This window comes from Drosophila persimilis, unplaced genomic scaffold, assembly GCF_003286085.1.
Source record: "Drosophila persimilis strain 14011-0111.01,24,50 unplaced genomic scaffold, DperRS2 tig00000000-arrow-pilon, whole genome shotgun sequence".
NCBI lineage: Eukaryota > Metazoa > Arthropoda > Insecta > Diptera > Drosophilidae > Drosophila > Drosophila persimilis.
The window spans coordinates 19309470-19324603 of NW_020825288.1; the positions used below are offsets into that span (position 1 = coordinate 19309470).

A 15134-nucleotide genomic window follows, 5' to 3' on the forward strand; every position below is an offset into this window, starting at 1 on the left:
AATTAATGAATTAGAAAGAGAATTGTGCGACCTTTTACACGATTTGGAATTACATTTAAAGTAAACAAGTATTTATTGTAATTTAAAATCTGATTGATTTACTAAATATCTCGACCTTTAACATCTTTTGAACATTTATTATTTTGAACCATACAATTTACATTTTTTTTTATATTTTAACGTTGAAAAAACATTTAAAATGGTATCAAACTTCATCTTTTTTTAAATAGAATAGAAAATCCTGTGAAAGGTCATACCATTTGAATTCATTCATTTTTGAGGATTTCCTTGATGCGGATGCCGAGTAAAAATTATGGAAGTACACAAAGTCACAAAATCGCAGTTTCTTTATGTAAAAAGAGATGTTGGGGTATGTTAAACTAAACACACACAATGGATCTCGCGATTTTAGTGGAAGGCCAAACATATGATACATATGTTGTCATATAGTGTGACTTCATAGTGTTCTGAACAGAATATTCAGTTACTTAAGTTCTCTCAGATCTTGGCGCTTAACAAGATGGACGGACGGACAAACATCGCTATATGGTCTATGCTATTGATGCTAATCAAGAATATATATTTGTATATACTTTATTAGGTCGGAAACGCTATCTTCTGTCTGTTACGAAGATTTATACGAACTTAATATACCACTGTCCGATTTGAAACTGTATGAAAAGTTTCGAAGTCAATACGACGGCGTCAGTCTCTTCGATATCACATACTTGTGCAAATATCAAGTAAAGCATTATGATATATATGATTAACACGTAAATATTAGTGATGGATTCAATACTTTCCTCTGCGACAACTCTTCCTTAGATTGTGTATGGGTGTATCGTGAAGATACAAGACGATCTATATTGGTCGACGAGTAGTATGGGTAAAAGCATGCATGTGTTTCCTTTAGGAGCAGTTTACTGAAAGAGGTACAAAAATGTTAATTAGTATGAAAAATAAATATTTTTAAAATTCGTAAGATAAAATGAATATTATTAAAGAGATTATTATATTTATGGTATAAAACTATCTATAATGATATTTATACGATATATACAAGAGTGACGAGAGAGTGGTAGATTTGTGGTGAAAATGGATGTGTGTAACGTCCTGAAGGAAGCTTTTTCGACCCCATTCCGTCTGACCATCTGTCCGTCCGTTCGCTTGTCCGTCCCTATGAGCGCCTAGTGCTCAGAGACTATAAAAGCTAGAGCAACGACATTTTGTATCCAGATTTCTGGATACCGCACATACCAAAAAATGTTCCTAATTAAATGTGGCTATTGATGTATCATTAGATGTACATATTTGTTGAATTTTGTTCACATAGCGCCATTCGATGATTTTAGGCAAAATTATTTCGTCGGTAGGGGTTGATCTTGGAATTACTGGCAGTGTTTGGCGTAAATCGCCAGAAAATAAAATCATAACGCCTCCAAAATATTTCAAGTCATTGCGTAGATATTTCAATGTTCGGTCAAGTGCTTCTAATGCACGCTTATGCGCCATTGCGCACTCGTCCCAGATGATGATTTTCGATTTTCGATTTTCGATTTTCGACTTTGGCCATTGCAGTTTTTTTCAATATTACATATAGGTTCATCAATATTTTGAAGATTTAACGGTAATTTTAATGCTGAATGAACCATACGGCTAACAATAACTATCTAACAATGTGGCTGCTATTCCAGAACTAGAACCTGGAAGATACGAGAGAAATCAAAAACGCAATCACCAAATATTCCAGATTGGCGAATCTGCGTTAAAAAAGTTCCGTTTCATATGTTATCTCGTTTGTTATCGCATTTTACCAGTTTTCGACACAATGATCCTCTAATTAGCTTTTCATTGATCTTCATACGTACACTCGAAATGAAAGGTTTTTATGATTATGCTTGTCCCCAAGAATTCATAAAAAAGCTAGAATTAATTAATAATGTATCTGTATAATGTGAGCATGTTCAGTTGCTTATCCAAAAATAAGACGGAAATTATTTAGGACCTTGGCAGTCTGCTTGATATGGTCATTCTCTACGATTTTACGATTTTTGGTTTTCTAGTGTTTTTAAAGTTGTGAATGCCACAGATTTTCGTCCTTTGTGGGGGCGGAAAAGGGCTTGGCAAAATTTTGATATCACAGGAGTCTGAATACAAAATTTCGTTGCTATATGCAATATATAGTCTCTCAGCCTAGGCGTTAAAAAAGACGAAATGTTATTTATTAATCTAAACATTGCACAACAGCCACTAACAAAACTTACTAAATTAACCATTCTTTTCTTACCTTGTTTCAAAATTATACGTTGGTCTCTTTATAAACAGAAATTTTGGCAGAAAATCAATAAAAACGCGTTTTACCCAGGGAGCCATTCTATGAGTTTGCGGAGAACGGAAATGAACGTTAAGAACGACGACAGTAACGCAGATACTTTAAGTAGATGAAACAGAATTAAATGCATGAATTTATTTAAAAAATACAACATTACCTTATTGAAACGAGTATCATAGCAAATATTAGGTATTTTCCCAGCAAAGGTACAACCAGCGATGTCGGAGGTATGATTTCGACAACCAGAAGAAAGAACACATGAAGGCTAATCAAAATGGAAATTGATAACGTAACCTAGAAATATAAATTCCAATATATAATACTATAAAAATGTTGACATATTTTACAAACCTTTTCTCCGCTATCAGATGGCAAGTAGAAGGTGAGCACAGTCAAAAATGAAATCCCCATACAAGGTATAATTATGTTAACAGTGTAAAAAAGAGTTTTTCTTCTCATTGTTATATTGAATGTTATGTCCAGGTAAGGTTCATCGCAGCAAGTGTAAAACTTTTCATTTCTAAAGCAATAAATAATAGTTTTTATATAAATATAGTAAAATATTTATTAAAAATAAACTAAAGTATTTTTAATTCTATATTAGAAAAATATAAATGATAGGCATTTTAAATTTAAATTTTCTCAGCGAACTAAAATTTAAATGTCAGTAGTAACTAGTTAGTAGTAGTACAAATTCAACTTCATCCACTCATCAACCGCAATCAATTCGGTCCTATTTACATTGTCTAATTACAGGTTATTTATATAAAATATTGGCCTATAGTATTTCCACAGAGTGTACCGAAAGGCAATTTTTCGGAAAAAATTCTACCGTCAGCTCTTAAGTGGACCGAGTTTAGTCTTTTTTTTAGTTTTTTAAATACTCATAATAAATTCTGCCAGAAGGAGGAAAATTTTGAAAAGCACTTGTAACAGTCTAGTATAACCGGCGTCTGGGCAGACAGACATGGCTCAATCAATTCGGCAATTGATGAAATTCAAGAATATATATGCTTTTTGCGTCGGAAACGCCTCCTTCTGGGTGTTACAGACATTCATTGACACCACAAATCCTATATACCCCTTAACTCTTTTTGAGTATCGATTATAAAATCGTCATTAACTTTCAAGAAATACAAAACAGTGAAATTTCAACAAGTTTCAATGGATTTTCATCAGTTCTTGTCATTCATTGTGTTTTCATAGCAAATTTAAAAAATTCGAAGTGTCATTTATTTAGTGTTGCATTTTAAATTTATCGGCAGTTAAACGTGCGGTTTATGAAAATTCAAGGCGAAAATTTACCTTTTGATATACAAAAATAAAAAGAAAGGTTTAGCCCGATTTGACCACGCTTAGCGGTGCAGACTTGATCTCAAAGATCTCGAAAATAACCACTGCAAAATTAATTTGTTCCATCTGGCTATAATAATGGTCCGATCTGATCCAAATTCGGCAGTCTGTATTTTTTGTGTCTTCAAAATTGTGGATGCCACATATTTATGTTCTTTGTGAGGGCGTATACTGATCAATAATATATATACTTAATGCGGTCGAAAGCGCCTACTTCTGAGCGTTACACACATGCATTTTCCCCATAGATCTAATACTCTATAATACCGTGTACTCTTTTTGCGTATCGGGTAAAAAAAATACGATGTTTGACTTATGGTTTCTATCACAGCTATAATATATACTGATCTGATCAGTTTTAAATTGTGTGATTTAGAATATGAAAATATAGTCCCGCTCCGAAAATATTAACTTGATAGACTAACTCGATATTTAAGCCACCAATAAAAGGATAACACTCCACTTATATATTAAAAGTGCGGATACGGCGAACGTTGTCTCGTCCCAATTTAATCCATTCATATAAGCTGTAGAGTGATAATAAAACACAGATAGTTCAAGTTGTATTTTAATTTTTTTTTTTTTAAACCATTTTTAGATTAAAAACGAGGCGGAACGTTGTGAGTTGCTGCGGACACCGCAACTCGGTATACTCGGGAATTGGAACTCGAGCGGATCTACAAAAATCTCCGCCCGAAGTATCAGACGCACAAAGCAGGAAGGATTTTCGTTCACTCAAGGAATTGACCCAGCTGATCTCATCTCAACATACACAGGCAATGGAACAACCACGGAACGAGGCACCGCACACGTGGCATCCGGGGAACCGAGACCGCCAACTGGGGGAACGGCCAGGAGGAAGATCAGGCGATCGATGTACAACGAGCCTGCCAGCGTGCACCAACCGACAGAAGCAGTTCTGCTGGGAATGTGGCCGCTGAGGATCCGTCCGCACCATCAACTGCTGCCGGAAACCCGGGAAACAGGTCGGGTCTCCGCCCAACTGAGGACACATAGGTATCTCTTCTTATACTACCCACGGTATTAGTCGACTTCATCTTGGAACTCGACTTCCTACATATGTGACATCCGTCGTTACCACCTTGGAACTGGAGGACATATCGCCGTGGCGGCCAGACCCAGACTCCGAACCATCCCAATTTCTAGAAGAGGAATTGGCGAATTTCGACGGGCATGCTCCGACATCGCCAAACACACGGTAATGATGCCGGACTACAGGCCCGTGAAGCAGAGCAATTTCCCCAAGAACCCGATCATGCAGAAAATCATCAACGCACAGGTAGACGAGCTGCTACGGGATGGAAAGATCGAATCATCCATAGGTCCCCAAAACGCTCTGATCGTTTTGGTAGGAAAGAAGACCGGGGAGATGCGAATGTGCTTGGACTATCGCCAGCTGAATGACCGTTAGCTACTTGACGCCTATCCGCTACCACGGATTAATCAAATCCTTGAGAGACATCGGAGCTACAGCGCGCTACATATCTGGACATTGTCATCGGACCCGCCATGGAGCCGTACACGTTCGCGTATTTCGACGACATCATCGTCATCGGACCTACTATAAAGCCGTACGCGTTCGCGTATCGCGACGACATCATCTTCATCGGAGCCACGCTAGAAGAACACGTCGGCAACCTTAGAGAAGTTTTCAGGAGGCTGCGAGAGGCGAACCTCCGACTAAACAGAAACAAGTGTAGTTTCTTCAGGGAGAGTTTAGTCTATCTCGGCCATGTCATCAGCGAACGAGGCATCCACACGGATTCAGACAAGATCAGCGCAGTACAGAAACTATCGGCACCCAGCACTCTGAAGCAGCTGCGACGCTGCATCGGGATGGCATCGTGGTATCGACAAGATGGTCCAACCCGTGACGTATGGACGCGGAGCAGTGTAGACACAACAGATCGAAGGAGCAGAAAGAGTCATCGCTTTTGCAAGCCGTCAACTACTCAAGACAGAAGAAAACTTCTCGGCAACAGAAAAAGAGTGCCTTGCCTTGTCTGGGCAATGCGACAGCTCCGATGTTTTCTGGAAGGCAACCTCTTCGAATCATGGAACACCTCACGTTGAAGTGAATAAACTCCATCGAATATCATACGGGACGCATCGACCCCTGGGCCTTGGAGCTCCACCAATATGGGTGACATACACCACCGACGAGGAAACCAAGACGGTGTGGCAGACGCCCTCTCACGACAACCAGTAGCGACCCTGCAACGAGTGGATTGAGAGCGATTAGATATACAAGCGAGCCAGCAGCAGAACCAGGACCATCCAACAGCAGGACACCTCGGGATCAGGACGACAGGAACACGGATAGCCCAGAGGCTCGGACTGCACCGAGATGTCGCCCGAAATATCCGGCAGTGTACAAAATGCCAGCAGTACAAGGTGAGTCAAACCAAACCAAGAGGGAAGATATACACCCGCCAAGCCCGGGAACCACTGGACATCGTATGCGCCGACTACGAAGGACCATTGCCACGCTCCAAGCACGGCAACACTATGTTGCTGGTGTTCTTCGACGCCTTCAGCAAGTGGGTGAAGTTTGGCCACCACCGCACTACTGGAGACAGCTTTCCGGGAACGGATCCTGAGCCACTTCGGAACCCCACGGAAGTTCATATGCGACAACGGGACCCAATTCACAATTCCTTCCGAAAGTTATGCAAGCGGAAGTGGAGTATACGGCGCCTTACACCCCACAACAAAACCTGACGGAACGAGCCAACAGGATGATCAAAACCATGATCGCCCAGAATACCCAGCAGGCATCACAGACGCAGAGCAGGACCTACAACCTACGTATTGGAGACCCATGAGTTAAATTTATTTCTACCATCATAGCACGACTCCAGAAGATTCCGGGAAGACAGTGACGAACGGCCGGACTAGCCAACCTCAAAGCCCACCACGGCAATGAGAACACCCACACCAGCGAAGACGACGAATACGACGACGACGACGACCCCAGCACTAAAAAAACCGTGAGTTCATGAGGGCCGCTTATGGTAGTGCGCTGCCATAATGACGTCGCCCTGCAAGGGTCAACCGCGTACACACGCAGTAAGATAGCCTTAACTCCTCTTAAGAGATTAGAGTAGAACGCACCGATCAGGGAAACCCAATTGTAGGCATCAGTGGTCAGGTTCTAACCAAACAAGGTTTCTTCCTCCACCAGATCCGAGATGGACAACCGGAGGACAAGTGACGCCCGGACGAGCAACACCTCGACTCAAAGAGCCTCGAGGATCTCTTCACCTCCGCGAGGTGGCTTAACGACATCGACCGCCAGAGCAAGTCGCGACGAACCCTTTCCGGTATCCCACGGTGACGATGCTGTCATCGGACTCGGACGAGGAGATCCGAGTAGGCCGAGCACAGCAGAAGCCCACCAAAAGCCCACGCTGCCGTATGAATCATGGCCTAGGAGCAGGCGCCGCCGTCACCCCACGCACGTCTCGAAGACGCGTCGAGCCATAATGCGACGAGCTAAATACCAATAACAAGATTCAGCATTCTTTACTGACCGTCGTCTCCAAATAGGCAGGCTAAAGCAAAAGAAACCTAAAGAATAAAAATCATTCAGAACTAAAACTCAAACAAAACCCTTATTTCAACTGGAGCCGTCGTTGCAACGACGGGCTCTTACTCGGACATTAGCGACGACAGAGACGGGCCGGACAACCGCCAGAAGGACGCTCCAGCCAGCGTAGCGGCTGGCGTGGGACCCTGGACCACCTGGGAAAACGCCGACGAAACTTTGCAGCTGCTTCTCGCCCACCCATGGCCCATTACCCCACCCAGGTCCGAGAGGTAGGTATGCTCGGCCACAGACAACGACACAGCAAGCGACGAAGAGACGCGACGCATAGGGGAAGACGACACCACCCTGCTACGCAGCAGCGACGGCATTTTGGGCGAAGAGTAGCCCCGACGGCTCGGGGTCCTCGCCCTTCAGGGTGGACCTGGCCCGATCCCGGACAGCAGCTGGGATGAGGGATGGCACGCTCAACTGCAGGAGTGGGATGCGTAGGAGGTGGCGAAGGCCCCGTGAAATCATGAGTATCCCAACGAAGAGATGGGCCGTATCCCCGCCACCAGAGGAGAGAGACTCGGCCGGGTTAATTGGCAGCCCCTGGACTACGAGCAGATGGATTGGCTATCCCCAGTTCCCACCAACTGCGACGTCCCGAACCCAGAAACAATGGACCGCGCGGCCGGAGTGCCAGGACCAGGAAACCCTTACCAACCAAAGGGAAACAGCGACCTGTCACTGGGCCTGGACTAGTCGGTGGTGGACTGCTCACAGGGTTCAACGAGCCCATAGGGCTTTATTGTTCCGTTACACTTATCTCATTTACCCTTGACACATCAATGAATCCTTGTTTATCCCCTTGTAGGTACTCCCCAGTTAGATTGAGTAAATTGACTAAGGAAAACCAAAACGGTGAGATCCTTTTTTTGAGCAGCCATAGGGTATAACGAATTAAAAACCAAAACCAGTGCCAGAGAACCACCAAAAGCATAACTAGCAATGGGCCTACCTCAACATAACGAAGGGGAAGCATCAGCTCACCACGAAAAAGCCCGGGGAAATCACGCCTACGTCACACTCTCAGAGCAGCGGCGCCAAGAGAGATGAACGCCTACGCAGCCAAATCAAGAGAGCCTGACTAGCGCAGAAATAGCCAAACGACAATATCAAAGCCAGCAAGGATTATAGGAAGAAGGGGAGATACCGGCTTCTCACACCCCCGAGCAGAGGCCAGCAGCGGAAAGCTACAAAGTAGCAAAGCGACAAATAAGCTGCCGGTCTTCACACACAAATCCCGCTGTGGGGAATCAAGTGAGCTGCGACGAAGTTCGTACCTCTCCCTAGCTACCGCCTTAACCTAACCTAACCTTATGTGTTTATGTCAGTAGTCTGTTTAGTAGTCTCTATGATTATAAGTTTTCGGCTTTCTCGTATCTCCAAAACTGCGCTTTAACTTGTTTGCCAGTTTTTATATTAAATTCATAATTGTTGTTATATTAAATTCATAATGTATGTTACAACCTCAAGGAGGCAATTTATCAATCAGAATCACTAACCAATATAGACATGTCGCAAAAATTCTCTAACATAAGAAAATGTAAAGAAAACCGGAAACGTATTATAAGGAACGACCCTGGAATAAATGATGTATTATATTGGCTAGAACAAAGGTTCGGTTATTATATTGTATTGCGGCACATGAACATCAACCCTAACGTTTCGACTGGTTATTATATAGATTCATTGGTCGCGAAATTTCAAAGTTATATAAACTTCGGCTTGCATAAGCTAGCTTCCTTATTAAAATATTTATCTGAATATATTTCACTTTCTTACCTTACAGCTGGAACCTCGAGAATATCCCATTCAACAGACATATAAAACTCTGATAAATCCACACCAACATCCACGACGTTGCTTCCCAATTGCTCATCCATATGCCTCAAGTCAACCTTAGAAAATGCAATACAATTCATTATAAAATGTGTTAAATTAATAAGAGGAAAATGTAAGACTCATTGTTACGTTGATAGATATTTATGTTTTTACATATCATCACAAAGAATTTTTAGAAAAGAGTAATCTCTGCGATAAATTAAACATTTAAAACCAAACAATGGTATATTTATGACATTTATGTAGTTTGCCAATTTAACGTATGTAGATAATAAATCGGAATCACATGCAAACTATTTACACCTCATTCAAAAATTTAACATAGTTACTGTTGATTAAGATTAGATAATTTTACGAAAATTTATAACAATTAAATACAAAATGCAACAACAAGTTCTGCTTCGGAGGCCGAAGCATTTAATACCCGTTATATATTATGATACATAATATATGATACAGTCACTCGATTTTGATTATTTTAGACAGTTATGTCTATATATTCAACAGTATTCGCCTTCACAAGGAAGAGAGTTTGTTTCGCAAAGACTTTAAGATATGATATAATTATTTGTATAGATGACTTTTCTTATGAGTAATCGAAAAATCGACCGACCTGCAAAAAATTATAATTGCCATTATGGCATTACTTAATTAATTTACATTTTTTAATTTATTTTAAATTATGCAGTTTGGTTTAGTTGAAAAATATCTAATATAATATTACACCAAGTACATGTAATAAGTTATTATTATATTGTTCTGCTACACGTTTCTAAACTTTGTTATACAAAAGAAACTGCATAGCAAAAAAACATAGCAATTAAAAACAAACAAATAATAAATAAAATAAAAGATTAAAAAATAAATATAAAACGAAAAATTCTATTTTTTCGACTTAACGAAATTAACGAACTCCAGTCATGCGTGAACGGCGGAAATTTGAATGGAACCATTAATTAAGCACTTGAGAAAACTGGGAATTACATTGACTCACTGTACAAATTTTAAACAATCAATCATTCGATACGAACAGAGATTATTGATATTTTGGGTTTTAATGAAAATACGCTATTTTTAACATGAGGATGATGATAAATAAATGACGATTTAAATTCAGAAACCAAAAATATATGAAATTTGAATATTTTGTCTTAATTCAAATGCCGGAAAAAGAGATAATTGAAAAAAAATTGACTTGAAATTTGGTACTAGGTAATTGGTAAAAAAAAAAACGAAAGAATTTTAAATAATGTTATCGGACATAGGATACAGCGGTCCAAAATATATGCAAATTGACTCGAACCTTCTCGGGACAGACATATTTTTGTGGAGATGTGTTATTAACCATTTTGATACAAATATAAATTTAATGAATTCGGTTCACTGAAATATATGTACATATGTACATTGTACATTGCTCAACTGTGTCGGGTCAAGCAGCTTAAATATTGTAAATGGATGCCAGTGGTGCGGCCCAAAGGAAATGCATTTTGTTGTTGTCATTTCCTTTGCCCCCACTGTAAAGATCATTTGCTACCGCATATGCACAGCGGAATTCTTTCGTCTATTTATATCGCAATCTCTCGTACTCGGCTTAACAGCGGCCCCGAGCAGCTCTAACGGTCTCGGGCTATCCTACTCTCTCGCTCGCGTCTAAGTTTGCTGCATAGGGCCCGGCAATTTGGCCCGTCAGCCCTTGCATTGTCAGTCTTGAGCTAATCGTCGCAGCTATTAGATTAACATCCTCGCATCAATCGTTCGCCCAATCATCCCCATATGTACCTACGCGATAAGTTGGTTTACATATGCAAATAAATTGTGAATTATATACAACCTCTCGACTTTCATTAACTTCAAATTGTAACAGTTATTAAAAACGCTTAATAGCTTAACAAACTGAAAAAGTTCAAGCCGCTATATTTTGTCAACCAACTTACCGATTTTGATTAAATCATTTTTATACCCGATACTCAAAATGGGTATTCGGGTATATTAGATTTGTGGTGAAAATGGATGTGTGTAACGTCCAGAAGAAATCGTTTCCGACCCCATCAAGTATATATATTCTTGATCAGCATCAGAGCCGAGTCCATTGAGCCCTGTCTGTCAGTTCGTCCCTATCAGCGCCTAGTGCTCAAAGACTACAAGAGACAGAGCAACGATATTTGATATCCGGACTTCTGTGATATGTCACTGTTACAAGTTTAATTAAAAACTTTGCCTCGCCCACTTCCGCCCCCACAAAGGGCGAAAATCTGTGGCATCAACAATTTCAAAGATACGAGAGAACAGAAAACGCAGATTCGTAGAGGATGACTATATCTTCTAGAATGCATCTGAACGAATGAATCTGAATCAAGAAAACAATTTCATTCTTACCGCTCTGTCTCTCTCTAACACATTGCAAAATATGAGTTCAAGGATCTCAGAGACTATAAGAGCTAGAGCAACCAAATTTGGTATCCACACTCCTGTGATATCGAACCTGTATATTTCAAAATTTCGCCACACCCCCTTCCGCCCCCACAAAGAACGAAAATCTGCGGCATCCACAAATCTCAGAGACTATTAAGACTAGAGCAACCAAATTTGGTATCCACACTCGTGTTAGATCTCACTATAAAACGGATATTTCGAAATTTCGCCCCACCCCCTTTCGCCCCCACAAAGGACGAAAATCTGTTGCATCCACAATATTGCAGATTCGAGAAAACTAAAAACGCACAATCATAGAAAATGACCATATCTATCAGATTGTTGAATCTGGATCAGATCGGATTATTTTTATAGCCAAAAGGAACAAATCAAATGCAGTGGCTATGCAGCGCCCAACGACACGCTCAGACTGATTTTCTGCCTCTCTTGCACGCACTCTTTGTCGTGTCGTTTAATATTGGCGGCGTCTGCCGGAGGAGAGCCATACTGACTAAGTATCGGGTATAAATGTAGAGTTGCGGTCGCCGCAGCAACTCACAACGTTCCCCCTCGTTTAAAGCTATAACTATGTATGTATAAGCTTGTATGCGACTGTCAAAATTAAAGCAGATGCATCAGCTCGTTTTCGTCAATAACATCATTACCAAGACTTACCAAAAACCAGTTTGTCTTCAATTTAAAGTTAGTTTTTTTGATAAATGGAATATTCTGAATAGATGATTTCGAAAAGTCAAATTCACACTGAGTCAGTACTGAGTCGGATTAATTTTGTGTTTTCCAAAATTGATAGTTAACAGCTGCCATCAGACTCATTTTGTCTGTTAGACTTAAGTATCAAACAATTTTAATAAATTATATTTATTTTTAATTTTTTGTTATTGTTTTAAAGATAAATATTTGTTTTAAAATATAAATGTCCCAGACTAGAAAAAGTACAATTATGTTATTTACTGTTATTTTTGAAACAACTATACAGTAGTCTATGCAAAAATTCAGTTACAAAGATTTTTCAAAAGATAATGCGGGGCATCAAGGTGGACATCAAAATGGAGGGTGGGTGGTCAGGGACGGCTTATGGGGAGTTAATTATATCTTCCTGTTGGGCAGGTCTGTCGGAATGGTACGGACAAGTCTACGCCTGGTTCTGCATTTTGAATGATTACGTCATTTCGATTGGTATCTAGTAGCTTGTGTGTTTATGACATCACCAACTAGGGGGTCCCTGAGGTCCTTGGCTATTTTATAGTTACGGATGTACCAATCAGCTCCAGAAATCTTGCTTAACATTTTGCTTTGGAACACCCTGATTATATTGACGTTAGATTTGGCTGCGATACCGTAGACCTTTATTCCTTATTATTGTGAATAAGCAGAGCAAAGAATGGAATGCTTTGCTAAAGTCCGTAAAAACTACATCCGTCTACAAACTACTTTAAAAACCACAGTGGATTAAGTTAGAAAACTCGAGAAGGTTGGTCGATGTTGAACGATCGCTCTCTTTATTAGGGTTTCCGAAGAATCTTCTAAATTGGATTTTGTCCTATCTCTCTAACCGTACTCAACGTGTTATGTTTTCTAATGTTCTGTCAAATATCGTTAATGTTACTTCAGGAGTGCCACACAGAAGTCATCTGGGCCCGCTTCTGTTTATTCTATTTGTGAATGACCTTCCTCAAGTTATAAAATACTCTACTACACTAATGTATGCTGATGATGTTAAAATCTGTCTGCCTTAATCTGATTGGTATGTGCGCCTTCATGCCTGCAAGCTTATGACATTTTGTCTCATATTTTCGAGGAAATCATGTCCTGGAGCGAATTTCGAATTCAAATGACCTCGGAGTCCTATTTGATCATAAGATGTGTTTTAACAGCCATAAAGCTGTCGTTCCATCTAGACCTACCCGTACTTTTATGCCATAACTAAAACTCCCTCTGTCATACCTTATCCCCTGAATTATCCTTTAAGCTAATAGCATGTAAGATTTATAATCATCTAAATTTAACAAACTTTTAACGTCTCTTCTTTCCTCCTTTTCTCCTTTTGTAACTAAGTTCCATTATTAGCAGATAATTGTTAATTAAATAAATATTCACGTTTTGACTTGATTTGGTCATCTCGTGTAACGCATCTGAATGGTGCTTAGTCTGCTCGTCTCCCGTTTGGATGTCTACGTAAGTGATATTCAAAAGCTATCCTCTCGATCCTTATTTGTTGCTGATGACGAAACCAATTTTTTTGCGAGCATTTAATAATATGTGATTCTGAACAAGTCTGAGCTATGACTGACGTAGTACAATAGTATTCAATCCTCCCAAACATCGACCTCTTAATACTTAATTGTGCTTGCGTTTTTACTTAAGTTTGTCTGTTTTCCTTTACAACTTTCCTGTTGTAAAAAAACGAAAAAATATATGTATTCAGCCAGTTTCCGTTTTTCATTTTCACAAAAGTTTTCCGACTTACTTTTGAAATCACATTTATTGGGGCTCCCTTTTTCACAATCCGCAAGATTTCTTACTTTTCAAAACGAAAACATTTTCCTCGACGAAATGAAAAGTAAACGGCTTTTTATTCAACAATACGAATTTTAATTGCAAAAGGAAAACAATAGATGACTTATTGATGCATTAACATAAACTTGGCACCTATATCAGTGCAATTAAACTTTTGCTTTCTTTACAAAATAATTTTAACCCAACCTCAAATTTAGCCAGGGCAACAACAATTATCGTTTTGGTGCAAACAGCTGACGCAGTACGATTTGGAAAGAAAGAAATTTTTACGCATTACAGCACAAAAATTCATGTAACAGCTCAGACTGTGCTTTTAACATGCGCTTAACAGAACATCTGGGTAAGCACAGCTGTTTCCCGCCCCATTTAATTTTGACTCTAAAATGTAAATGCCGCAAATAATTTTTTTTTTTTAATTCCCGCTTCTTTATATCCAGTGGAATGCATACATCATCTTTCTCCAAAATCATTTTGAAAGTCGGAAATCTTGACCATTAGCAATATAATTTTCAATTTGCATGTTAACTGTAAGTTACTTACAGTTCGTCAGACATGTTAGATACACAAGTGTTGCATCTAAGATGTCTGGTACTTCTTAGATCACAAAATTTCTGCTGTCGTATGCTTAAAAAAAGCAATTGAAAAAATAAGAGGCATTTTAATCACACCGTATTTTTACAAAGCATCCAGATCAGCTGTTTTTGTTTGCCAGACACAAAAAAAATATGTGAAAACTGGAGCACCTTAAAACGAAACGTTTTGGCTGAAAACGCTACCCGCAAAAGTAAGTGAAAAACGGAGCCTGCCTGATTATCTAAATTGTATAGCCGTTTCCGATTTTTTGCAGGAGTTGATTAAATATAAATATATTAGTACATATACTTCTTGTGTATGTATAGGCAGTGAAACATTTTTCATATACCTTTGGCTTAAAATTATGAGGATTCATACAAATTTCACTCACCACAACTTTCTGGAATATCCATCGATGAAAAAGTTTTCGAAAATTTAGAGCTATAAAGCTGTATGCGAAACACG

General features: G+C 39.6%; 1 protein-coding gene across 6 annotated transcripts in view; it reads right to left on the reverse strand.

Moving 5' to 3' along the window:
• The window catches only part of LOC6591470 (acetylcholine receptor subunit alpha-like), a 55482-nt gene that overhangs the window by 2251 nt on the left and 38097 nt on the right, over positions 1–15134 (reverse strand). For 5 of the 6 annotated variants that reach the window (XM_026984407.1, XM_026984408.1, XM_026984406.1 and 2 more), the window contains 5 exons: positions 9084–9199; positions 2684–2852; positions 2490–2626; positions 2288–2431; positions 804–923 (listed from right to left, as the gene is read on the reverse strand). In XM_026984407.1, coding sequence (XP_026840208.1) covers positions 804–923; positions 2288–2431; positions 2490–2626; positions 2684–2852; positions 9084–9199 — 686 coding nt within the window. Of the gene's footprint in view, positions 1–803; positions 924–2287; positions 2432–2485; positions 2627–2683; positions 2853–9083; positions 9200–15134 lie in introns of those variants that run through there. The other variant, XM_026984411.1, reaches the window with a different exon arrangement.